The 27,602-nt window shown below is 36.4% G+C and overlaps 3 protein-coding genes across 7 annotated transcripts in view; 2 read left to right on the top strand and 1 right to left on the bottom strand.

The window, feature by feature from the left end:
- Window positions 1–1,830: 1,830 nt before the first annotated feature.
- Window positions 1,831–26,386, top strand: LOC131129410 (uncharacterized). Its single transcript, XM_058072966.1, has 10 exons — window positions 1,831–2,048; window positions 12,236–12,447; window positions 16,675–16,726; window positions 16,806–16,913; window positions 19,224–19,330; window positions 21,302–21,400; window positions 23,169–23,300; window positions 25,053–25,136; window positions 25,813–25,891; window positions 26,046–26,386. Exons 2-10 carry the CDS (start codon window positions 12,424–12,426, stop codon window positions 26,384–26,386), a joined length of 1,026 nt encoding a protein of 341 aa, XP_057928949.1. The 5' UTR covers window positions 1,831–2,048; window positions 12,236–12,423.
- LOC131129625 (prostaglandin E2 receptor EP4 subtype-like) lies at window positions 2,683–9,478 on the bottom strand. The gene is made up of 2 exons (XM_058073362.1): window positions 8,531–9,478; window positions 2,683–4,418 (listed from the first exon to the last, which is right to left on the bottom strand). The coding sequence occupies exons 1-2, from the start codon at window positions 9,449–9,451 to the stop codon at window positions 4,101–4,103; spliced, it is 1,239 nt and encodes a 412-aa protein (XP_057929345.1). The 5' UTR covers window positions 9,452–9,478; the 3' UTR covers window positions 2,683–4,100.
- The window catches only part of si:ch73-40i7.2 (FYN-binding protein 1), a 19,901-nt gene continuing 18,542 nt past the window's right edge, over window positions 26,244–27,602 (top strand). For 3 of the 5 annotated variants that reach the window (XM_058073289.1, XM_058073287.1, XM_058073288.1), the window contains exon 1: window positions 26,245–26,761. The gene's annotated coding sequence lies outside the window, so the exon portion shown is untranslated. Of the gene's footprint in view, window positions 26,762–27,602 lie in introns of all 5 variants that reach the window. The other 2 variants (XR_009129851.1, XM_058073286.1) reach the window with 1 other exon arrangement.

The raw sequence follows: 27,602 nt of genomic DNA, 5'->3' as shown, positions 1-27,602 counted from the left end.
ACTCAAGTAATGTTTATAGATTTTTATTTATGGTTGTCACGGTACACAATATTCAGCGCTGCAGCTACGAACAGTTGGCGCTGGCTATGATTTCGAAAAAATGCTATTTTGAAATGTTGAAGAAATAAACAATACTGAAGTCATGTGTGTTCAGCGTCTTTGTTTTTTAAGGCTACACTTTAAAACAAGGGGTCTCAAACTCAATTTACTTGGGGGGGGGGACACTGGTTTTCCAAAAAAAAAAAAACGCATTTATTAAAAACAGAAAAATTAACAAACTTTGCTTTGGTTCCGGTTTTCTACAATAAAAGCTCTGATAAAACATTCCACTGTTCTCAAATATCTTAATTTTTATTTTTCTACACAAAATAAGATGAAAAAAAAATAAATCAAGAATAAAGAAAATCAATCAGTAATAAATAAATATAATAATAATAATAAAAACTTAGGAAACCACATATAGTTGGTGGGTAGACAAATTATTTTTTTCATATTAAAATGAACAAAGCATTATTAGAGCCCTGTAGACATGACAAAACACGACTATAGTCACATTTATACTCTTTTTATTTACAACATATTGCGCAATTGCAGGGTCTTGAGACACATGCTAACTCGCAAACTAGAGAGCTAGCGACCTAAACGGTAGCCTTCAAGTTATTTCCTTTCAACTTAAATAGCCAAAAACTTACCACTTCCACACGGATAGGGAGGATAACTATTAACAGTTATTTAACCTTTAACATGAACATTAATCAAACGTAATAATTTTTTCTGGGTACATGATACCATACAGCATCCATATCAAACTGGCGCGGGCCGCACTAACATTAAACTTTCATATCAAGGCGGGGGCCTCAAACTGGTGTCCTGCGGGCCACATTTGGCCCGTGGGCCGCATGTTTGAGACCCCTGCTGTAAATGATGAGGAGACCCTTAATGACAAAACACGACTATAGTCACATTTATACTCTTTTTATTTACAACATATTGCGCAACTGCAGGGTCTTGAGACACATGCTAACTCGCAAACTAGAGAGCTAGCGACCTAAACGGTAGCCTTCAAGTTATTTCCTTTCAACTTAAATAGCCAAAAACGTACCACTTCCACACGGATAGGGAGGATAACTATTAACAGTTATTTAACCTTTAACATGAACATGAATCAAACGTAATAATTTTTTCTGGGTACATGATACCATACAGCATCCATATCAAACTTGCGCGGGCCTCAAACTAGTGTCCTGCGGGCCACATTTGGCCCGCGGGATGCGTGTTTGAGACCCCTGCTTTAAAGAAACTACTACTGACTAAACAAAAAGAGACATTGTTTACATTGAAGCATATTTAATACATAAAACGCATGATTATTAAACATTTAGATTCCCTGGATCATTTACAAAAAAAAAAAAAAAAAAAACAGTTCAGTGCATTACTGATATCAAACACATCACTCATGAGTCGGTCCCATGGCTCTGTGGTACCAGATATACTTTATGTACATATTTATTTTAAGAACTGGAGCTAGACAGGTTTTTTTTGGAGGACAAATAAGCTGTAATGTGGTTTAAATAGATGATTCTTAACTCCAGCGCCACCTTTAAACAGGATTAGCCGCTATGCTAGGCTAGCCGCTATGCAAGGTTAGCCGCTATGCTAGGCTAGGCTCCATTTCAAGATAAATGTAAGTAAAACAATGAATATTTCTAACCTTAATACAGCTTGATTAGTGTATATTTATTCAGGGAAATTATTTTATAAATGTCATTAATGTTAACCCATTTGATAGTGTAGTTATTTTGAATCGAAGCAAACTGTAACAGAACGAAAGTGCCGCTATGCTACTGTATGTTATCCATAAGTCGCTCAGTTGCAGTGCAGCTTCCGACCACATGATGGCGGTAATGAGTCAGTCATTTTTTTTTAAACAAGCTCACAGACGACCAGAAGAAGACTTTCAACTACAACTAGCGATGGAGAAGTTTTTTAAAACGGAAAAAAATGAAGACAAAAGTGGTGCCAGTCCTCCCCAAAGACTACATTTTTACGTAAGTACAATCCTAATTTCTTGCTTGATTTGTTCCATGAATGAATTATTAGCAAAAGTTAAGATAGGTTTAATAATCTTTGTGATTATCACATTTTATCATGTCATGTTATTATTTAGGGCGGCATGGCGGTCGAGTGGCTAGCGCGCAGACCTCACAGCTAGGAGACCAGGGTTCAATTCCACCCTCGGCTATCTCTGTGTGGAGTTTGCATGTTCTCCCCGTGCATGCGTGGGTTTTCTCCGGGTACTCCGGTTTCCTCCCACTCCCAAAAAAACATGCTAGGTTAATTAGGGACTCCAAATTGTCCATAGGTATGAATGTGAGTGTGAATGGTTGTTTGTCTATATGTGCCCAGTGATTGGCTGGCAACCAGTCCAGGACAAAGACAGCTGGGATAGGCTCCAGCACCCCCAGCGACCCTCGTGAGGATAAGCGATAGAAAACGGTTGAATGAATGAATGAGTTCTCCTCCTATTTTGTGTGGAAGTGGTAACTTTTCGGCTTCTTATTTTGTCTTTCCCCACCCTCGGCCATCTCTGTGTGGAGTTTGCATGTTCTCCCAGTGCATGCGTGTGTATTTTTTCCGGGTACTCCGGTTTCCTCCCACATTCCAAAAACATGCTAGGTTAATTAGCGACTCCAAATTGTCCATAGGTATGAATGTGAGTGTGAATGGTTGTTTGTCTATATGTGCCCTGTGATTGGCTGGCCACCAGTCCAGGGTGTTCCCCGCGTCTCGCCCGAAAACAGCTGGTATAGGCTCCAGCACCCCCTGCGACCCTTGTGAGGATAAGCGGTAGAAAATGAATGAATGAGTTCTCCTCCTATTTTGTGTGGAAGTGGTAACTTTTTGGCTTGTTATTTTGTCTTTCCCCACCCTCGGCCATCTCTGTGTGGAGTTTGCATGTTTTGCATGTTTCTCCGGGTACAAAACATGCTAGGTTAATTAGCGACTTCAAATTGTACATAGGTATGAATGTGAGTGTGAATGGTTGTTTGTCTATATGTGCCCTGTGATTGGCTGGCAACCAGTCCAGGGTGTACCCCGCCTCTCTTGCCTGAAGACAGCTGGGATAGGCTCCAGCACCCCAGCGGTAGAAGTGGTAGAAAATGGATGAAAGAATGAGTGAGGTCTCCTCCTATTTTGTGTGGAAGTGGTAACTTTTTGGCTTCTTATTTTGTCTTTCCCCACACTCGGCCATCTCTGTGTGGAGTTTACATGTTCTCCCCGTGCATGCGTGGGTTTTCTCCGGGTACTCCGGTTTCCTCCCACATTCCAAAAACATGCTAGGTTAATTAGCGACTCCAAATTGTCCATAGGTATGAATGTGAGTGTGAATGGTTGTTTGTCTATATGTGCCCTGTGATTGGCTGGCCACCAGTCCAGGACAAAGACAGCTGGGATAGGCTCCAGCACCCCCTGCGACCCTTGTGAGGATAAGCGGTAGAAAATGAATGAATGAATGAGTTCTCCTCCTATTTTGTGTGGAAGTGGTAACTTTTTGGCTTCTTATTTTGTCTTTCCCCACCAGAAAATGAATGAATGTTATTATTCATTCAACTTTATTCAGGTTTTAGCTTGTTAAATTTTGAGTGGATTTGATTTATTAGTGAAAACAAATGAATGAGATCAATTAAATATTTACAGTGTTAATATTCAATGAGCCAATTTTATTGTATGTTCACAATGCACTGTAATATTATTAGGAAATATTACACTGATTTGATATCGACGTGAAACATAATGTGGTGTCAAAGCATCGTCCTGCTGGAAAATGTTGAGTGCATTGACTTTCCCGTTTATCTGGACCAAGATCCAGATGAACCAATAAGAAAGTTGGGAAAGTTTTCCCTGCAGTTTCTCCCGTTAAGACGCCAAGCATACCGTGTGTGCATGTTAGTTCCAACTTCCATTGTGTGCACGCTTGTCCGCGTTTATGCGTCTTTCAAGCTGCAAGCCCACAAATGTTGTCCACAACACCAACGGTCTGGGTTCTTATTCAAAGCAAAACATCCGCAAGTATTTCTTTCCATCAGTTTTTTGTGTATTTACGAGTGACACAGTGCGTCTGTGTGGTATTGTGACAAAGTATTAGCATCGGGGAGCGTCGTCGTCGTCGTCGTCATCAAACGCCCGAAAACATGGCTTCCCTCCTTGGTGTGTTCAGGGTAAAACAGATCTCGTTTTTTTAAGCTGCTGCGAGTTCTACATCGCCTGGATAGCGTCAGTATTCGGCGAAACAGAGACCTCCTCAGGAGGATGTAGATCCAAGGGTCGAGGATGGGGTTCACGGATGCGATCCGGATGGCCGCGCGGTCGGCTGCGGGGTCCTCTATAAGCATGAAGCGGTTGGCAAATACTCTGACCTGAATGGAAAACAATGGACATTTTATTAGGTACACATGCACAAAGTGGACAAAAAACGTAATTAAGGATATTAATGCGGAGTTTGAACTGAAACTTTATTCAGACATGCTTAACAAGTTTACATTGGGTCAGGGGTGTCCAAACTTTTTCCATGGAGGGCCACATGAAATAATTTTGTAATGTAATTTTTGTAACGTAATTTTCATGTTCTCATACTTAATTTTTCAAAAAATGACAACTTTGTTTGTTGTAATATTGCGACTTAAAACAATATTTTTGCTACTACAACGATACATTATTTTTCTACGTAATATTATGAAATTATTCTCATAAAATTGCGACTTTTTTCCAATTTTGGTCGAAATATTTTGACTTTATTCTTGTAAAATTACAGTTTTTCCGCCATTTCTGCTGTTTTTTATATTTTCCAGCTATCTCAACTTAACAAGCAATTTTCTTCTTGTAATATTGTACCTTTATTCCCATAATACTGTGACTTTATTCCCATCTTTATTCCCATAATATTGTGAGTTTATTCCCATAATATTGTGATTTTTTTCCCATAATATTTGGACTTTATTCCCATAATATTTGGACTTTTTGTCTAAATATTGTTAAAAAATTACAGTTTTTCTGCCATTTCTGCTATTTTTTTTAAATTTTCCAACTATCTCAACTTTTTCAAGCAATTTTCTTCTTGTAATATTGTGACTTTATTCCCATAATACTGTGACTTTATTCCCATCTTTATTCCCATAATATTGTGACTTTATTCCCATAATATTTGGATTTTATTCCCATAATATTGTGAGTTTATTCCCATAATATTGTCTAAATATTTTGACTTTATCCTTGTAAAGTTACTCCGCCATTTCTGCTGTTTTTTTTAAATTTCCAACTATCTCAAGTTATCAAGCAAATTTCTTCTTGTAATAATGTAACTTTATTCCCATAATACTGTGACTTTATTACCATAATATTGTGACTTTTTTTCCCATCATATTCATGACTTTATTCCCATACAGTAACCTTTACCCCAAACATAAAAATTGTCTTTATCAAGCAATTTTCTTCTTGTAATATTGGAACTTTATTCCCATAATATTGTGACTTTATTCCCATAATATTGTGACTTTATTCCCATAATATTGTGACTTTATTCCCATAATATTGTGCCTTTTTCCCATACAGTAACTTTTACCCCAACCAATTCCAAAAATAAAAATTGTCTTTATCAAGCAATTTTCTTCTTGTAATATTGTAACTTTATTCCCATAATACTGTGACTTTATTCACATAATATTGTGACTTTATTCCCATAATATTGTGACTTTTTTCCCATAATATTTGTGACTTTATTCCCATACAGTAACTTTTACCCCAACCAATTCCAAACATAAAAATTGTCTTTATCAAGCAATTTTCTTCTTGTAATATTGTAACTTTATTCCCATAATACTGTGACTTTATTCCCATCTTTATTCCCATAATATTGTGACTTTTTTCCCATAATATTGTGACTTTTTGTCTAAATATTTTGACTTTATCCTTGTAAAATTACAGTTTTTCCGCCGTTTCTGCTGTCCTTTAAATTTTCCAACTATCTCAACTAATCAAGCAATTTTCTTCTTGTAATATTGTAACTTTATTCCCATAATAATGTGACTTTATTCCTATCTTTATTCCTATAATATTGGGACTTTATTCCCATAATATTGTGACTTTTTCCCATGATATTTGTGACCTTTTCCCATAATATTTGTGACTTTATTCCCATACAGTAACTTTTACCCCAACCAATTCCAAGCATTAAAATTGTCTTTATCAAGCAATTTTCTTCTTGTAATATTGTAACTTTATTCCCATAATATTGTGACTTTATTCCCATAATATTGTGACTTTTTTCTGTTTTCTGTTATATCAAGCAATTTTCTTCTTGTAATATTGTAACTTTATTCCCATAATAATGGGACTTTATTCCCATCTTTATTCCCATAATATTGTGACTTTATTCCCATAGTATTGTGACTTTATTCCCATAATATTGTGACTTTTTTCCCATAATATTTGTGACTTTATTCCATTACAGTAATTTTTACCCTAACCAATTCCAAACAAAAATTGTCTTTATCAAGCAATTTTCTTCTTGTAATATTGTAACTTTATTCCCATAATATTGTGACTTTATTCCCATAATATTGTGACTTTTTTCTGTTTTCTGTTATATCAAGCAATTTTCTTCTTGTAATATTGTAACTTTATTCCCATAATAATGGGACTTTATTCCCATCTTTATTCCCATAATATTGTGACTTTATTCCCATAGTATTGTGACTTTATTCCCATAATATTGTGACTTTTTTCCCATAATATTTGTGACTTTATTCCATTACAGTAATTTTTACCCTAACCAATTCCAAACAAAAATTGTCTTTATCAAGCAATTTTCTTCTTGTAATATTGTAACTTTATTCCCATAACACTGTGACTTTATTCCCATAATATTTGTGACTTTATTCCCATAATATTGTGACTTTTCCCCCATAATATTTGGACTTTATTCCCATAATATTTGGACTTTATTCCCATAATATTTGGACTTTTTGTCTAAATATTTTGACTTTATCCTTGTAAAATGTTCCGCCATTTCTGCTTTTTTTTTTAAAAATTTTCCAACTATCTCAACTTATCAAGCAATTTTCTTGTAATATTGTGACTTTATTCCCATAATACTGTGACTTTATTCCCATATTTATTCCCATAATATTGTGACTTTATTCCCATAATATTGTGACTTTATTCCCATAATATTATGACTTTATTCCCATAATATTGTGACTTTATTCCCATAATATTGTGACTTTATTCCCATAATATTGTGACCTTTTGTCTAAAAGTCAAAGACTTTATCCTTGGAAAATTACAGTTTTTCTGCCATTTCTGTTATTTTTTTTAAATTTTCCAACTATCTCAACTTTTTCAAGCAATTTTCTTCTTGTAATATTGTAACTTTATTCCCATAATACTGTGACTTTATTTCCACCTTTATGCCCATAATATTGTGACTTTATTCCCATAATATTGTGACTTTTTTCCCATAATATCTGTGACTTTTAATTCCCATACATGAACTGTTACCCCACCCAATTCCAAACATAAAAATTGTCTTTATCAAGCAATTTTCTTCTTGTAATATTGTAACTTTATTCCTATAATATTGTGACTTTATTCCCATAATATTGTGACTTTTTCCCATAATATTTGTGACTTTATTCCCATACAGTAATTTTTATCTCAACAAATTCCAAACATAAAAATTCTCTTTATCAAGCAATTTTCTTCTTGTAATATTGTAACTTTATTCCCATAATACTGTGACTTTATTCCCATCTTTATTCCCATAGTACTGTGACTTTATTCCCATCTTTATTCCCATAATATTGTGACTTTATTCCCATAATATTTGGACTTTATTACCATAAATTTTTAATATTTATTCCCTGACTTTTTGTCTAAATATTTTGACTTTATCTTTGTAAAATTACAGTTTTTCTGCCATTTCTGCTATTTTTTCATTTTCCAACTATCTCAACTTTTTCAAGCAATTTTCTTCTTGTAATATTGTGACTTTATTCCCATAATACTGTGACTTTATTTCCACCTTTATGCCCATAATAACGTGACTTTATTCCCATAATATTGTGACTTTTTTCCCATAATATTTGTGACTTTATTCCCATACAGTAACTTTTACCCCAACCAATTCCAAACATAAAAATTGTCTTTAATATTTACATTATATGCTATGAAAATTAGGTTATTTTTCCCTCATACTATTATCGTGTCATTCTTGAAAACATTACAACTTTTTTCTCTTCATATTTTAACTTTATTCTTGTAAAATTACTGCTTATTTCTCCATTTGTTGGTATTATTTTTTTTTTACTTTGTACAGCCCTGCTTTAGGGCCTTGCAAGTTTGAAAAGGAGTAGGATGAAGCAGAGCCTATTCAAGGCAGCACTTTAAGTATTGGGCTATTCCACATGCAGTTAGTCGAATTTTCGGGTTAAAATTTCAGGACGAAACTAAATTCCCACACTTTCCCACTCACCACCAGTGGAGCCGAACAGGCCAGAACCACGACCGAGGTCATCACCAGCACCGCCATGATCTGCGTCTCCGCGGCGGATGACAGATCCCTCCACCTGCCCCGGACGCTGCCGCCGCCGCCGCCGCTCCTGCCGCTCCCCAGCCTCCGCACGCTGCGCCGCCGCATGAGCAGGAGCGCTCCGCACACGGCCACGTTGAGCGCCGTGGTTCCCACTATGAGCAAAACGCTCACGGCGCCGTACAGCACCGAGTACACAGCCGCCACGGGCTCCGGTGTCCTCAAGTCTATGAAGCACCAGGTTTTGGACGTCTGCAGCTTACTGCTCACAGCGCCCATCATTGGGACACAACAGAATAAGATATTGGTCCCGTACATGAACACCAGGAAGGTTTGCGCAAAGCGCCGGCCCACCCTCCACCTCTGGTACAAGTAAGGGCAGCAAATGGCCATGTACCTTTCCGCCGCCATTGCGCAAATAATACTGAGTCCCGTAATACCGAAAAAGAGCAACAAAAACGCATGGAAGTCACAGAGTTCCCCGCTTTGGAGCAGCTTCCCATCCATGTAGTTTGCGATCGTGATCGGACTCGCTAGACACGTACCCAGGAGGTCCGTTACCGCCAGTCCGCAAACCAGAGTATAGAAAGCGGAACTTTTCCTCTCCTGTCTGGACACCGAGAGAACGATAATGGCTATAATGTTCCCAACGGCGCCCCCAGCGAACATTAATATCGGCAGGGACATCGTTTCTCTCCGGCGATAATCCACCAGCGTCTCGTTCTCGTTCTCGTTCCTGGACGTGGAACCGTGCGTAAAGTTTGGATTCTCCATGGACGCACGCACCAAGTGGCTCACATTTGACAGCAACATGTCATTTGAGCTCAAAGTGGACTTTAGGGGGGTATCTCGGACCGGACTCATGAGGACTCATGTTGCGCACTCCGGTGCTTCCAGTAAATCCACACGGACTCGGTTTTTACGCACTAGTGGGACCCCTATCCTCCAATCCACCCAGCACTCTGATTGGACGAGCCTCTATTGGGTTAACAGGTCGATTCAAACGTCGATGATACCGATACCATGTGTAAATTCCAAACAAAGTATTTTATTTTTTATGTTTATTTTGATTTTATTTTAATATACAAATATGGTAATATTGTAGTTTACTTCCAATAAAACTAGTCATTCAATAACATTTGAATATTTCCGAATAATACTACACCTTTATTTACTTTGTATCAGATCGATATGAAAATATGCAGTATCGCCCACCCAGTGTTTTTTTTTTTTTTCCGGAACATTTTAACATCTGTCAGTTGTGACGTCACTACAATCTTGTTTGTGGCAGCTTGTGAGGGGGTCAGCTTTTCTCACCAGTTTTGTTTCCCAACACATGAGATTAATTATTTATACTGTTGGAGGACTAATGCTTTCTGTGTATAATATATAATAATAATATTAATATTATTATAATATTATTATAATAATATTATAATAAGAGTGTATAATATCATAGCAATATTACAACAAAGTATCAACAGGTATACTATAGTACACGCGTGCTCACACTACATTTAACATGCCCATACCTCCTACTATAATATAATACTCTAATATAATATATAATATGAGTATTTATTTACTTTGTACATGTACTGTATAACAGTGCTGCACACACTTTTTCACTACTATATTATATTATATTAAATACTAACAATGAGTAGTTTCAAAGTTCCCAGGTAATCAAAGCAGTAGATATCATTCAACAATTTAGAGTAGTTACAGAAGAACTAATGAGCAAGGCACATGCATGGAGTGGATACTGAGGAACTAAGGCACATATATTTAGAGTAGTTACTGAGGAGCTAATGAGGAACTAACGCGGAACTAAGGCACATAACATTTAGAGTAGTTACTGAGGAGCTAATGAACTAACGCGGAACTAAGGCACATAACATTTAGAGTAGTTACCGAGGAGCTAATGAGGAACTAACGCGGAACTAAAGCCCATAACATTTAGAGTAGTTAGCGAGGAGCTAATGAGGAACTAAAGAGGATCTAAGGCACATAACATTTAGAGTAGTTACCGAGCAGCTAATGAAGAACTAATGAGGAACTAAGGCACATACAATTTAGAGTAGTTACTGAGGAGCTAATGAAGAACTAATGAGGAACTAAGGCACATAACATTTAGAGTAGTTACCGAGGACCTAATGAGGAACCAACGAGGAACTAAGGCACAACATTTAGAGTAGTTACCGAGGAGCTAATGAGGAACTAACGCGGAACTAAGGCACATAACATTTAGAGTAGTTACTGAGGAGCTAATGAAGAACTAACGCGGAACTAAGGCACAACATTTAGAGTAGTTACTGAGGAGCTAATGAAGAACTAACGCGGAACTAAGGCACAACATTTAGAGTAGTTACCGAGGAGCTAATGAGGAACTAACGCGGAACTAAGGCACATAACATTTAGAGTAGTTACTGAGGAGCTAATGAAGAACTAACGCGGAACTAAGGCACAACATTTAGAGTAGTTACAGAGGAGCTAATGAGGAACTAACGCGGAACTAAGGCACATAACATTTAGAGTAGTTACTGAGGAGCTAATGAAGAACGAATGAGGAACTAAGGCACATTGCATTTAGAGTAGTTACTGAGGAGCTAATGAAGAACTAAATATAATCTAAGGCACATAACATTTAGATTAGTTATTGAGCAGCTAATGAAGAACTAATGAGGAACTAAGGCACATACAATTTAGAGTAGTTACCGGGGAACCAATGAACAAGTTATGTGGAACTAATGAGTAAGGCACATAAATAGAGTAGTTACTGAGGAAGTAATGTGGAATTAATGAGTAAGGCACATAAATAGAGTAGTTACCGAGGAACTAATGTGGAATTAATGAGTAAGGCACATAAATAGAGTAGTTACTGAGGAACTAATGAAGAAGTAAAGTGGAACTAATGAGTAAGGCACATAAATAGAGTGGTTACTGAGGAACTAAAGAAGAAGTAAAGTGGAACTAATGAGTAAGACACATAAATAGAGTGGTTACCGAGGAACTAATGTGGAATTAATGAGTAAGGCACATAAATAGAGTAGTTACTGAGGAACTAATGAAGAAGTAAAGTGGAACTAATGAGTAAGGAACATAAATAGAGTAGTTACTGAGGAACTAATGAAGAAGTAAAGTGGAACTAATGAGTAAGGAACATAAATAGAGTAGTTACTGAGGAACTAATGAAGGACTAATGTGGAATTAATGAGTAAGGCACATAAATAGAGTAGTTACTGAGGAACTAAGGCACATACATTTAGCTTAGTTACCGAGGAGATAATGAAGAACAAACGAGGAACTAAGGCACATACAATTTAGAGTAGTTACAGAGGAACTAATGAGCTGTTGTTGTTCTGTCTTCATGTTAAATGATATTTTTAGAGTTGTGACCTTTGACACCCCGTTCCCTTACAACGGATTGTTTTGCATGTGTTGCATATCCTGCGTCATTACAGCGCGGCAACGTTGACACTACAGACAGATGAGTTAAACATACTGTAGAACACGGAGAGTACTGTAAATACTTGTATATACAATAAATGGCGGTATACGGAGCAGACACGACGTCAGCAACAAAAAAGCCTCGTTGCGACTCTCCAGCCATCACACATTAAATACAGTCTGACTGTTTGTTTACAGTGAGGAGCATCGCCGATGGCTTCTATCTGCCTTAAAAGACCAAGTAGAACACCACCCTGGGAGAGATGTACGTAAACGTCACAAGAGAGATGGCAGCGATGCCAAAGTGTGGAAACTCCACTGGTGGAGTGGAATGTCCCCGAGTTCACGATGAATCATAGGATGAACAAGCTGTCCCTCGCTGCTTTATGGTCCTCTTCGGCGTCGTAAAGGTAACTGGTTTATAGCTCTAAATGCACTTACATTGGGTTTTATCTGGCAATGATCTAGCAATATCGACTGGAGAAGAATGGAGAAGAATTTAGAAACAGAACCTTCATGGAGACATACAGTATGTCTATAAAAACCCTGGACATCACCTTAACCCTTTAGCATCTACTTGATTAGCGTTCCCTGTATCAAAAGTATATGTAAATATGGCCACAAGGCAATGTTATAGAGTGTAAAAAAGTTCTCCTCCTATTTTGTGTGGAAGTGGTAACTTTGTCCTTCTTCCTTCCACTCCGTTTTAAACCCTTTCTTAATGAGAATACACTAATACATTGGAGGGAGGCTAAGACAACGAGTGGTTTGCGCGCAGACCTCACAGCTAGGAGACCCAAGTTCAATTCCACCCTCGGCCATCTCTGCGTGGAGTTTGCATGTTCTCCCGGTGCATGCGTGGGTTTTCTCCGGGTACTCCGGTTTCCTCCCACATTCCAAAAACATGCTAGGTTAATTAGCGACTCCAAATTGTCCATAGGTATGAATGTGAGTGTGAATGGTTGTTTGTCTATATGTGCCCTGTGATTGGCTGGCCACCAGTCCAGGGTGTACCCCGCCTCTCTGGCCCGAAGACAGCTGGGATAGGCTCCAGCACCCCCACGACAGTATCACTCGGATACTGTGAACATCCAGCAGCAACACAACATTTTGACATGACTACTATTTTGATGAAAAATATACTGAACCAGGACTGTACAAAGGACGGCTGGGATAGGCTCCAGCACCCCTTGTGACCCTTGTGAGGATAAGCGGTCGAAAATGGATGAATGAATGAGTTCTCCTCCTATTTTGTGTGGAAGTGGTAACTTTTTGGCTTCTTATTTTGTCTTTCCCCACACTCGACCATCTCTTGTGTGGAGTTTGCATGTTCTCCCCGTGCATGCGTGGGTTTTCTCCGGGTACTCCGGTTTCCTCCCACATTCCAAAAACATGCTAGGTTAATTAGCGACTCCAAATTGTCCATAGGTATGAATGTGAGTGTGAATGGTTGTTTGTCTATATGTGCCCTGTAATTGGCTGGCGACCAGTACAGGGTGTACCCCGCCCCTCGCCCAAAGACAGCTGGGATAGGCTCCAGCATCCCTTGTGACCCTCGTGAGGAAAAGGGGTAGAAAATGAATGAATGAATGAGTTCTCCTCCTATGTTGTGTGGAAGTGGTAACTTTTTGGCTTCTTATTTTGTCTTTCCCCACCCTCTGCCATCTCTGTGTGGAGTTTGCATGTTCTCCCTGTGCATGCGTGTGTTTTTTTTCCAGGTACTCCGGTTTCCTCCCACATTCCAAAAACATGCTAGGTTAATTAGCGACTCCAAATTGTCCATAGGTATGAATGTGAGTGTGAATGGTTGTTTGTCTATATGTGCCCTGTGATTGGCTGGCCACCAGTCCAGTGTGTACCCCGCCTCTCTCACCTGAAGACAGCTGGGATAGGCTCCAGCACCGCCGTGCCTTTCAGTGAAGCTTTTGTTGTCACTTTCAATTCATTTTTAAGCGACCAAATAAGGTTCCTTGCTTTATCAGCCTGTCCAGATTATATCATGCAACAAAAATGTCCCACAATGATTTCTTTAAGAGGCATATTATACAACCTACTGCAAATATAGCAGATCTACAGTTGCTATCAGTAACTCACTTGCCAACATATCCACATTTATAACACTCTTAATACGCTTGTATACTCCTCATTTGTTGCATTTTCAGATAAATAAATATATCTTATCCGAAGTTCAAATCTGGGGGGCATGAAAACATTTCTCTCCCTTAAGGGGGAACATGACAAAAACAATCGAGAACAGCATCAAACCTATTAAAAAGCCATTAAAAGTACTCGACTGGATTCCGATGCAACATATTGTTGTTATTAAGTGGGTTATTAAATGCGAGAGCACAGCAGGGGGTGACATCCTGACGGAAGTGAAGGAATGTAAAACAGAACTGCTTTCATATGTAAAAGTATCACGTAAAAAAAAAACAAAAAAAAAACAAACACGTGATTGCGGTTGAATTGCTGTTTTTATGATTTCTAGCAGATGCTAAGCACTAAAAATGGATACAAACCAAACAGAAGTTATGCAAACTGGACTTTCTTTGGGGTTCTTTTTTTTTTTTTTTATAGCACTGCCCACTCTGGGAAGTGAGTCAAGATGACATTAGAGAACCACAAGGGAATCTAACGTTGAGGGAGTCTGGAGTTACATAAACTAGTAAGAGAAAAGTCACCCGTACTAAATATGCCACCGGTTGTTGTATCATACTGTACTTCATTTACTATAAAACCGCAGTACTACAGAGTACACGTCCATTTGTATTCGGATCTTGGATATTATTTCAATTAAAGAATAATCTCTTTAATTTAAAGAAGATTAGGGGATTATCTGATAGGAAGCTCTTCCCGTCTGTGGGAATTTTGCGGGAAAGATGTTTCAACAAGGAGGAAAAACCTCTTAGCTAAATATATATATAGTCAAACGGCTTGTAAATATTTCTTTAACAAAGTTCAACGTTTGCATTTTTGTCTTTTAAACTAAGTGGAGAGAGTTTTATGACCGTAAAGTATCGTTTTTTTTTTTTGTTTTTTTTTTTTGCACATGCTCTCAAACTAACCACGTTTTGAGTGAGAAGCACAACTAGTGGGAAAGAAACAAGCGTGGAGTTAACAAAACAGTCCGCCTTGAATTATTAGTCTCATTTTATTTGTAAAAGTGTCATACTAAAAGCTAAATGTTCTAATTTCCCTTTTTTCAGGAGCACTTTAAACATCACACAAAACTACAAATTTTTTTTTTTTTTTTTTTTACTGAATAAGACATCATGTTCAAAGTTGAAATACTCCGAAAGTAACTGGCGGGCCAGATTCAAACGCTTGGTGGGCCGCATGTGGCCCCCGGGCCGTAGTTTGCTCACCCCTGGTCTAGCGTGACCCAATCAGTGTTTTGGAAGTCCCAGCTAAGTCCTAGGCTTGACATTTTAGAAGTTTTAACAATCAATTAAATAGCCAATCACAGGGCACATATAGACAAACAACCATTCACACTCACATTCATACCTATGGACAATTTGGAGTCGCCAATTAACCTAGCATGTTTTTGGAATGTGGGAGGAAACCGGGCGACTTATGTATGTTTTTTTCTACCTAATTATGCATTATTGGCTTTGTGCGACTTATGTATGTTTTTTTCTACCTAATTATGCATTTTTGGCCTTGTGCGACTTATACTCTAGTGCGACTTATGTATGTTTTTTTCTACCTAATTATGCATTATTGGCTTTGTGCGACTTATGTATGTTTTTTTCTACCTAATTATGCATTTTTGGCTTTGTGCTACTTATACTCCAGTGCGACTTATGTAAGTTTTTTTTCTACCTAATTATGCATTTTTGGCCTTGTGCGACTTATACTCTAGTGCGACTTATGTATGTTTTTTTCTACCTAATTATGCATTATTGGCTTTGTGCGACTTATGTATGTTTTTTTCTACCTAATTATGCATTTTTGGCCTTGTGCGACTTATACTCCAGTTCGACTTATGTATGTTTTTTTTCTACCTAATTATGCATTTTTGGCTTTGTGCGACTTATACTCCAGTGCGACTTATGTATGTTTTTTTCTACCTAATTATGCATTTTTGGCTTTGTGCTACTTATACTCCAGTGCGACTTATGTAAGTTTTTTTTCTACCTAATTATGCATTTTTGGCCTTGTGCGTATCCACCACGTACGTGGTGGATACAATATTTTGATATCGGTAATAATTATCAGTATCAATAATTATTGTATCAATAATTATCGGACATCCCTAATTATCATTCCATCAGCAGTTACAGTATGAACAGTTGGCCACGTGATGTGGTATTATTTGGTTCCTTTTCTTCCCCATGCTAAGTCTACACGTCGCTTTGATTGTGTTATTTCCAATCCCGTGTGGCAGGGCATGACGGTAAAATCATAAAAACCCAGTCATTGTGCGTGGAAGAGAAAAAAAAAAAAAAAACCCACCCGTCAAGGTTGCACTTTGTTTGGACGGTCTAAGGGGACCCATCACTAGCGCCTTTCCCAGCCAGAGAACGTCCCTGAGAGAGTCACATGACCATACGCTAATCTGACTATCTTCTTCAAGAGCTCTCATGAATGTGACGTTCCCAGCGGATGTTAATGTTTCACCGGTTCATTCTCAGACAACCTTTGACCCTGACGCATTTATAAGAAGCAGGGATAGACTCCATGCAGGTGATTTAAGTTTTCGATTTTCAATTCAAAGTTGTACTCTGATGATGATTTTTAAATTTTTTTTATTTTTTTTTTGCAGCTGCTACCAAGCAAAAGATTTCCCAGCAGACCTTCACTGTGATGGAGATGCAACAAACTGGGGAATGTCCCGCGTTAGGACAGACGTGGCTGTCGTCCAACACAAGAGGTACAACGTAGCTGATGTTGATATTAGCATCACACCGTAACCAGCAACACCAGCTGATGTGTTGATGATAAGTCAGTGTCAAGTCGGTCCAGCTGCCTGGATGTTAACACAAAGTTGTTGGTGCAGGCTTTCTCTCTGATTTAACTTAAATATTTATATGATAATAATATTTATACTATTATCTTTGTGATATGGGAAACTTGTCATTTACGTAAAGCCACTTTAAACACAATATATGCTACTCAAAATCACATTTTTCACTACAGTTTTTGAGTTTTTGTCATCAGAGAAGACCTGTACAGGAATTGGACCTTCCACTCATTCATACAATTATAAATAAGCTGTTTTTCTTCTGCAGAAAACACAGCTCAGTAGGTAATAATGTATAAATATGTGACACAATTTTTAGACATATTTTATGCATATCATAAGAGTCGAACTGAAAAGAGAAGAGGAGGGCCCTGATAATAACTTGTAATAACTGCAACAGTGACATTTATTGCAAATGGTGATCAGAAATCGGAGGGTAATGTCAACCTAGCAGGAGAGTTTGGAGGGTGTATCGAATTTTCACGAGAGTGAATTGCAACCTAACCTAACGTAACAAAGCCTAGCCTAACCTAGCCTAACCTAGCCTAGCCTAACGTAACGTAACCTAACGTAATGTAACGTAACGTAACCTAACGTAACCTGACGTAACCTAACGTAACGTAACCTAATGTAACAAAAGGTAACGTAACAAAGCCTAGCCTAGCCTAGCCTAGCCTAACCTAACGTAATGTAACGCAGACTAGCCTAATGTAATGTAAGCCGTAATGTAATGTAATATAATGTAACCTAACGTAATGTAAAGTAACATAAAGTAACACAAAGTAACGCAAAGTAACGTAAACTAACGTAACCTAACATAACCTAACCTAACGTAACATAACGTAACATAACCTAACGTAATGTAACCTAACTTAACGTAACCTAATGTAACAAAACGTAACGTAACAAAGCCTAGCCTAACCTAACCTAGCCTAACCTAACGTAATGTAACGAAGACTAGCCTAAAGTAAAGTAACGTAAAGTAACGTAAAGTAACGTAAAGTAACGTAAAGTAACGTAAAGTAACGTAAAGTAACGTAAGGTAACGCAAAGGTACGCAAAGTAACGTAAAGTAACGTAACATAACATAACGTAACATAACGTAACATAACGTAACATAACGTAACATAACCTAATGTAACCTAACGTAATGTAACCTAACTTAACGTAACCTAATGTAACAAAACGTAACGTAACAAAGCCTAGCCTAGCCTAACCTAGCCTAACCTAACATAATGTAACGAAGACTAGCCTAAAGTAAAGTAAAGTAAAGTAAAGTAAAGTAAAGTAAAGTAAAGTTAAGTTAAGTTAAGTTAAGTTAAGTTAAGTTAAGTTAAGTTAAGTTAAGTTAAGTTAAGTTAAGTAACAAAGCCTAGCCTAACCTAACGTAACAAAGCCTAGCCTAACGTAACGTAATGTAACAAAGCCTAGCCTAACGTAACGGTACGTACCAAAGCCTAGCCTAACTTAACGTAACAAAGCCCAGCCTAATGTAACGTAACAAAGCCTAGCCTAACGTAATGTAACAAAGCCTAGCCTAGCCTACCCTAGCGTAGCGTCGTAGCGTAGAATAACATAATCCCATGATGATACACACTACAAAAGCAAAAGCACCCAGTCAAAAAACATTGACACTAACAGCTGTGGCTGTAGGCAACCTCCTGATGTCGTTTTTTTTATTCTTAATCAACTCCACAGCAACTTTATCTCCCTCCGCATGACAGCAGTACAATGACAGAATGCATGTAGCTCACGGGCGACATTCTCTCTGACTGCGTGTTCACTGCATGAAATCAAGCAGCACCAATTGCGGGACGTGTGAAGTGTTTGGGAAGTCCAGCTGTTCCAGTTGTTCAGCCGCTGACGTTCTTCAGAGGAGCGTTACAGGAATTTAGGAAGCTTTGTGACGAGAATAACCGGAACCACTTGATTGAAGTCAAGCTCATGTGAGGGGAACGTAGCATGATAGCATTTACACTATGGACAGATGTTAGGGTTCTTGTGAAGGACTCGCGTTTTTCATAACCATACACACTTTCACTCAAGTTATGAGCAAAAGTCATCATCATTTTGAGCATAATAAAATTTTTGCTGTTATTTTACTTTTCTGTACAATCCTAAGTACTCTATAAATAAAATACCTTATCATTATTATGACTATAAATTGAAACATAATACAATAAATACATCTTTACTACAATGACCTTGACACTACTTCAGGTTTCCATGGCGACAGCGTGCGCTTCAAGGCCAAGCTGATCGGTGTGGACATGGTACCCAGCGCCGGTGGTGACAAGATGTGCAGAGACTCCATGAGTAAGCTGAAGGTATTGGAAGAAAACAACACATTCCAAAAACATGCTAGGTTAATTAGCGACTCCAAATTGTCCATAGGTATGAATGTGAGTGTGAATGGTTGTTTGTCTATATGTGCCCTGTGATTGGCTGGCTGGCCACCAGTCCAGGGTGAACCCCGCCTTTCGCCTGAAGTCAGCTGGGATAGGCTCCAGCATACCCCCCACAATCCTAGTGAGGATAAGCGGCATAGAAACTTCCAAGAAGAAAGTTGAAATAGTTAACAGAACTGGAAAATCAGCTGTAATTTTGCAAGAATAAAGTCAAAAAATTGAGAAAAAAATTTGGCAATTTGATGAGAATAAACTTGTAATATTATGAAAAAAAAAATTAATTTTAGAAGCAATGACTGGAAATATTAAATAATATTCTTCAAAGTTGTAAAATTATGAAATAGATTTGTAATTTTTTTGAAAATTAGGTTGGGGAAAAAGTTCTAATATTATGTGAATAAAATCATAATATTACTAAAAGAAAATTTTGAAGAAAGTTGAAATATTTGGATTTTTTTTTTTTTTTAAATGTAGGAAGACCTCAATAAAAGCTATGTATTAAGCGTGGGTTTTCTCCGGGTACTCCGGTTTCCTCCCACATTCCAAAAACATGCTAGGTTAATTAGCGACTCCAAATTGTCCATAGGTATGAATGTGAGTGTGAATGGTTGTTTGTCTATATGTGCCCTGTGATTGGCTGGCCACCAATCCAGGATGTACCCCCGCCTCTCGCCCAAAAGACAGCTGGGATAGGCTCCAGCACCCCCGCGATCCTTGTGAGGAAAAGCGGTAGAAAATGAATGAATGAATGAATATTTTTTACAATATTTAAACTTTTTTTCACAATTTTTGTACATTTTCTTTTTGTAATATTATGACTTTATTATCAGAATATTTTGACTTTATTCCCGTAATGTTCTAACTTTTTCCCAACCTAATTTTCCAGCAATAAAAACTTTATTTTATTTTGTTAGAAAATTAATGAATGAATATTTTTTACAATATTTAAACTTTTTTTCACAATTTTTGTACATTTTCTTTTTGTAACATTATGACTTTATTACCAGAATATTTTGACTTTATTCCCGTAATATTCTAACTTTTTCCCAACCTAATTTTCCAGCAATAAAAACTTTATTTTATTTTTTTTAGAAAATGAATGAATGAATGAATATTTTTTACAATATTTAAACTTTTTTTCACAATTTTTGTACATTTTCTTTTTGTAATATTATGACTTTATTACCAGAATATTTTGACTTTATTCCCGTAATATTGTAACTTTTTCCCAACCTAATTTTTCAGCAATAAAAACTTTATTTTATTTTGTTAGAAAATGAATGAATGAATGAATATTTTTTACAATATTTAAACTTTTTTTTCACAATTTTTGTACATTTTCTTTTTGTAATATTATGACTTTATTATCAGAATATTTTGACTTTATTCCCGTAATATTCTAACTTTTTCCCAACCTAATTTTCCAGCAATAAAAACTTTATTTTATTTTCTTAGAAAATTAATGAATGAATGAATATTTGTTTTCTTTTTTTTTCACAATTTTTGTACATTTTCTTTTTGTAATATTATGACTTTATTATCAGAATATTTTGACTTTATTCCCATAATATTCTAACTTTTTCCCAACCTAATTTTCCAGCAATAAAAACTTTATTTTATTTTCTTAGAAAATGAATGAATGAAATTTAGAAAACCTGTTTATGACCTTGTAAATACATAAAAAAAATGATATGGAATAACGACTAATGTGTAACTCTGTTGATGTCTTATTCTTGTCTAATATGTCTTATTTCTTCTAATAATGTTAAAATTACAGCCTAATTTTACAAGTAGATGCTTGAACATAACAAGTCAGCTCTTTCAATACTAAGCTTGTGTGTGTGTGTGTGTGTGTGTGTGTGTGTGTGTGTGTGTGTGTGTGCATTGCAGCACATGGAGGCAGCTGCAAGAAAACAGGGCAAACACAAGCAAAGAGTGTGGTTGAAAGTCTCAGGCGGCGGCTTTAAGATTGTGGACGAACGCACCGGGGTAACGTGACTCATTCCACACGATTCGATTCTTTGTGTTTATTCAATGCACACCAAAAACTTTTTTTCCTGTTTGGATTATCACACTAAGACCAAGTTTCCCTCTTGTTTCCCACCATTCCTTCGGGAAGAGACAAAGAGCTTTTATGCAATTGAATTGGATGAGAAGCCAAAAAAAACAAAAAACAAAAAAAACACACAAAGTTCATACTTTTAGTTTGCGGATGAAGAGATGAAAAAAACAATGACCTTGAATGACTCGCCCACAAAAATAGACAACGTCTACAATCACATTAAAGCAGAAGAATTGAATGTAAGATGACAAGAAGACCGAATTCTACAACTTGGATTTTGGAAAATTCAAATAATTCATACAGCGATCCCTCGTTTATCTCCGTTCATTTCTTTCCAGACAAAAACCTTATTTATAAATGGAATAGCCTGTTTATTACTTTCAAAATATGTTTTTTTTACATTATTAGAGTCCCCTAGACATGAACTAACACCCCTATAGTCACATTTACAGTTGTATTTCTCAATATAGTAGACATAATAAGAGTAAATACATTCAGGAGATACTGTAAATAAGACTCATGCTTGTGTGTGTTACGATAAATGTGTTCCCCGGTGCAGTGATTCCCAACCGTGTACCGTGTGCCGCTGGAATCCAATTTCCCTAACTTGGTCTGGAACTGTACGCCAAATAATGTATTTTGGTAATGGTAATGGTTTTATTTCATTTGAACATGCGTCAGATTACAATTGAATGCATCACATAGTCAGTTCACAGTTCCACATGTCCAAAAGGAGTAGGAAGAAGCAAAGCTTATTAAATCCTACCCCTCCATCTGGTACTTTTACAATCAGTAACTGTTACATTTGTTCACTTCCTGCTTTCCTAATCTAGTTTCAGTTTTATAATTTAATTTAATTTTATTTTATTTTATTTTATTTTATTTTATTTTATTTTATTTTATTTTATTTTATTTTATTTTATTTTATTTTATTTTATTTTATTTTATTTTATTTTATTTTATTTTATTTTATTTTATTTTATTTTATTTTATTTTATTTTATTTAAATGTAATTAAATGTAATCTAATTTTATTTAAATTAAATGTGATAATTTAATTTAATTTAATTTAATTTAATTTAATTTAATTTAATTTAATTTAATTTAATTTAATTTAATTTAATTTAATTTAATTTAATTTAATTTAATTTAATTTAATTTAAATGACATTTTTAGCTAATTGGTTATTTTTAGCCTTATGCATTATTTTAGCTGTTTGAAGATGAACTATATCAGCAAGATGAAGTATTTGTGATTTTAGAAATAAGGAGTTAGTATGTTCTCTGTAGGCGGCATTATGAATTATCCTTACTGACCTTTTTTTTGCAGTACATTTAGCGAGTGAAGATCGCTTTTATAGTTATTAGCCCATATTTCCACACATCTTCTTCATGTATTTTGGGATATGTACTCTATGTTTTGTGACATTTTTATTTGGTGGTGTGCCATAAGATATTTTTAATGTAAAACACGTGCCTTGGCATAATAAAGGTTGGGAAATCCCACACTAGGGGACCTGAAAGAGAGGAGGACAGGAAGTGACGTCAAGGGTTCAGAGTTGAACAGTTTTCAGTTTAGCGTAAGCAAAGGCTGCTAAGGTCTTTGAGGTAGATAAATAAATAGCATCACTGATGCTGATGCTTCAAACTACCTTGGACTAAATTCTCGTGTAAAATCATCCTTGTCTGTTTTTCAGGCTGTCCAACATGAACACGAGAGGAGTAAGATCAGTTCACTAGTCAAAGACAAGTGGGACCTAAGAGCTTTGGCATACATCTACCAAGAAGAAGACATCTACAGCCTCTTCTACGTCAAGATGGCCCACCTGGTAACAACACACAGGAAATTCCTTCTTCTCTTTTGAGTCTCAAAAGTCCACTAAGCAACGTTTTTAGTGCTGTACAGTCAATTTATTTGCAGTGGGTAGAAACCAAAAACACATCCATAAAACCAAAGTGCAGCCATTTGGAAGGGGAAAGAGATGGGAGGTGCTCTTTGTCCTTCAGGGGGTTTCTCTGCCTCTTTATAGAGGTCCTTCAAAACTGAAGAAACGCAGACACACACCTACACAACATATGCACGTAACAAACCAACAAAAAAAACATGACATCGTCGGTCATAACATGATGTAACACACATCACGGACAAGCACACTAAAACAGCTTTTTCCCCTTAAATGAACTTAAATCCAGGTTTCAGTCATCCCTTGTTTATTGCAGTCCAACCACAATAAGTGGATTTATGTGAAGTAGGATTCAATATTAATGAAATGAATATTTTTGTATAGCTAGTGATTAGAAAACCAGTTTATGACTTGGGTGGGGGGGTAGGTCGGTAGGTAGGTAGGACAGAACGACAGAATGACAGAACGACAGATAGACAGAACGACAGATAGACAGAACGACAGAACGACAGATAGACAGAACGATAGATAGACAGAACGATAGATAGACAGAATGACAGATAGACAGAACGACAGATAGACAGATAGACAGAACGATAGATAGACAGAACGATAGATAGACAGAATGACAGAACGACAGATAGACAGAACGACAGACTGACAGATAGACCGACAGACAGATAGATTTTCGTATAGCTAGTGATTAGAAAACCAGTTTATGACTTGGGTGGGAGGGTAGGTAGGTAGGTAGGTAGGTATGACAGAATGACAGAACGACAGAACGACAGAACGACAGAACGACAGAACGACAGAACGACAGAACGATAGATAGACAGAACGATAGATAGACAGAATGACAGAACGACGGATAGACAAAACGACAGACTGACAGATAGACCGACAGACAGATAGACAGAATGACAGAACAACAGATAGACAGAATGACAGAATGACAGATAGACAGAACGACAGATAGACAGAACGACAGATCGACAGACCGACAGACAGAACGACAGATAGACAGATCGACAGAACGACAGAACGACAGAACGACAGAACGACAGAACGACAGAACGACAGAACGACAGAACGACAGAATGACAGATAGACAGAACGACAGATAGACAGAACGACAGACCAACAGGCAGATAGACAGAACGACAGAACGACAGAACGACAGAACGACAGAACGACAGAACGACAGAACGACAGAATGACAGAACGACAGATAGACAGAACGACAGACCAACAGACAGATAGACAGACAGACAGAACGACAGAATGACAGAATGACAGAACGACAGAACAACAGATAGACAGCACGACAGAACGACAGAACGACAGATAGACAGAATGACAGAACGACAGAACAACAGATAGACAGCACGACAGAACGACAGAACGACAGAACGACAGAACGACAGAACGACAGAACGACAGAATGACAGAACGACAGAACGACAGAACGACAGAACGACAGAACGACAAAGCACAAAACCTTGTTTTCGGCCAAAATAGCAGACTTCCTGTTTGATTTCCAACTTTTGTCCATCCTTTCATGATTGACGACTCTGGTGGCGAGGGCTTACTTTGGGAATTTTGAGTTTACTTTTTAATATTGTAAATATTTGTATTCTATTCCAGTTGTGAAGAGTACTGTTATTGTTTGTCTTGTAGGCGGAGCCTGTCCTGGACAAAATAAGGGAGATTTTTGAGAAAACGGATGAAGGGTTGCCAGATTGTTGCACACAGATTTCGCAGGTCAGTGAATGTGTTTTTCTTTAACTTTACATCCAAAGCAGTAACCTATGGCAATGTTTGCTTCGCAAAGAACACATTTGGCCTGGGTGGACTGATTATTTAATTTATTAATCGAAAAAAATTTAAAATTTAAAATTTAAAATTTAAAATTTAAAATTTAAAATTTAAAATTTAAAATTTAAATTTTAAATTTTAAATTTTAAATTAAAAATTAAAAATTAAAAATTAAAAATTAAAAATTTAAAATTAAAAATTAAAAATTAAAAATTAAAAATTTAAAATTAAAAATTAAAAATTTTGGTGTATTAAGGTGGTGTACATTTTAAAGTTTACAAATTTTTAATTTTTAATTTTTAATTTTTAATTTTTAATTTTTAATTTTTAATTTTTAATTTTTAATTTTTAATTTTTAATTTTTAATTTTTAATTTTTAATTTTTAATTTTTAATTTTTAATTTTTAATTTTTAATTTTTAATTTTTTAATTGATGGTTAATTTATATTTATATTTATATTTATATTTTGTTATATATATTTTGTTATGTTATTTTATTATACTATATATAATATTCTCAATATTATGTTTACAATGTTGCATTAGAATATATAATATAATATAATATAATATAATATAAGAATATAAGAACAAAGAAAAAAACAGACTTCTGTATCAGCAGGTCTCTGAGCAGACGGAAGATTCCATCTATTTGGCAGAGCCGCTCTCGTCCATCTGGTCCTCATCAGTCAGTCCCCCAGGTAACTTAAGACGTTAACAGATGGAGCTCCCGTGTTTTAGTGCAAAATAAGTAAAAAAACAAACAAACAAACAAGTAAATTTATAAAATAAACATTAAATAATTAATTGCATCAGTTCCACATTGGGAACTGTCATTTCCTTTGTTTATTTCAGAATCTCAACAGCAGACAAAGTCCGACTGTCAGATTTTCTCCACGTTCCCCACACAGCCGTTAGAGGGCGCTCTGTCACACTTTCACGGCACTATGTCATGGGGTCAGCAGGGGCTTCAGCAGGAGATCCACAGTGCAAGTCCAGCTGTGCCGGATTGGACCACCGTGACTGTAAACATGTCCCCGAGTGGACCAGGGGGCTCTCAGTCCACGGTTGGCATGAGAAAGGATAAAGAACACCCGGCAGCAACCATCACTTTCCAACCAACACACCTCATTCAAATAAGTGATACCTTGTCTGATTTATGCACGGCAGGAAACACTCAGGAGTCGCACTGTTAAGCCATGACTGAATATAATATAATTATATTAGTGGAGTTAATATCAACATATCACTTATCAATTATAAGTTAATATCAACACCGTGAACTACAGGCTGGAGTGCAGTTCCCAGATTGGCCACCAGATGTCACTGTTCAGTGAGAAAGGAACTAGATTCGTCATTAAGGTTCCCCGAGGAGCATATTTACTGTAACACCGCTCTAGAAACCGTTTTAAATGTTTTTTTAAACTCTTATTTTGTTTACTATATTGGGCAGTAGAAAAAAATATGAATATAAATTTAATTTAAAGCCGCTATTACAATACAATGTTGTATGTAATGGCAAGAAGTACGCTGTCCAGAAAACAAACAAACAAACAAGGAACAGCTAACGTGTGAGTATTTTTATCTTATTATGTCTGTCATATTTTCTCTATATTGCGAAACACAAACGTAAATGTGCCTATATGTGTGTTATTTCCTGTTTTTAGTGCTCTAATAATGTTAGAAACTGTATTTCGAAGAGATAATATGTGGAAATGCACTCACCGCAAGGCGAGGTTAGCTTAACTCTTAGATGCACAAGTGGGTCAAAAATGACCCGGTCAGGTTGTTTTCTTGAAATATCTTCGTAATGAAAAAAATGTATCATTTCATATTCCAAGTATTCCTCAAAAAACATATTTTTGATATCATGCCATTCACATTTTTAACTTTCCTTTTATACATTTTAAGAAATTTTAGTTTTTGTGTTACTACCCCAACCTTCCACAAGTGGGTCAAAAATGACCCGGTCTGGTTGTTTTCTTGAAATATCTTTGTAATGAAAAAAATTTATCATTTCATATTCCAAGTATTCCTCAAAAAACATATTTTTGATATCATGCCATTCACATTTTTAACTTATCTTTTATACATTTTAAGAAATTTTAGTTTTTGTGTTACTACCCCAACCTCCCATAAGTGGGTCAACAATGACCCGGTCAGGTTGTTTTCTTGAAATATCTTTGTAATGAAAATTTTTTTTATCATTTCATATTCCAGGTATTCCTCAGAAAACATGTTTTTGATATCATGCCGTTCGCATTTTTAACCTTTATAGATTTTAAGAAATTTTAGTTTTTGTGTTACTACCCCAACCTTCCATAAGTGGGTCAAAAATGACCCGGTCAGGTTGTTTTCTTGAAATATCTTTGTAATGAAATTTTTTTATTATTTCATATTCCAGGTATTCCT

This window comes from Doryrhamphus excisus, chromosome 5 (assembly GCF_030265055.1).
Source record: "Doryrhamphus excisus isolate RoL2022-K1 chromosome 5, RoL_Dexc_1.0, whole genome shotgun sequence".
NCBI lineage: Eukaryota > Metazoa > Chordata > Actinopteri > Syngnathiformes > Syngnathidae > Doryrhamphus > Doryrhamphus excisus.
This window is presented reverse-complemented; position numbering and strand designations above follow the sequence as displayed.

Excerpts from the sequence above, each read along its gene's own strand:
- LOC131129625 (XM_058073362.1), bottom strand. The coding sequence starts at position 9,451 with ATGAGTCCGGTCCGAGATACCCCCCTAAAGTCCACTTTGAGCTCAAAT. Across the intron at positions 4,419-8,530 it reads CCTGTTCGGCTCCACTGGTG|GTCAGAGTATTTGCCAACCG; the intron begins GTGAGTGGGAAA and ends TTTTCCATTCAG.
- LOC131129410 (XM_058072966.1), top strand. The coding sequence starts at position 12,424 with ATGGTCCTCTTCGGCGTCGTAAAG. Across the intron at positions 16,914-19,223 it reads GCTGTCGTCCAACACAAGAG|GTTTCCATGGCGACAGCGTG; the intron begins GTACAACGTAGC and ends ACACTACTTCAG. Across the intron at positions 23,301-25,052 it reads ACGTCAAGATGGCCCACCTG|GCGGAGCCTGTCCTGGACAA; the intron begins GTAACAACACAC and ends TTTGTCTTGTAG.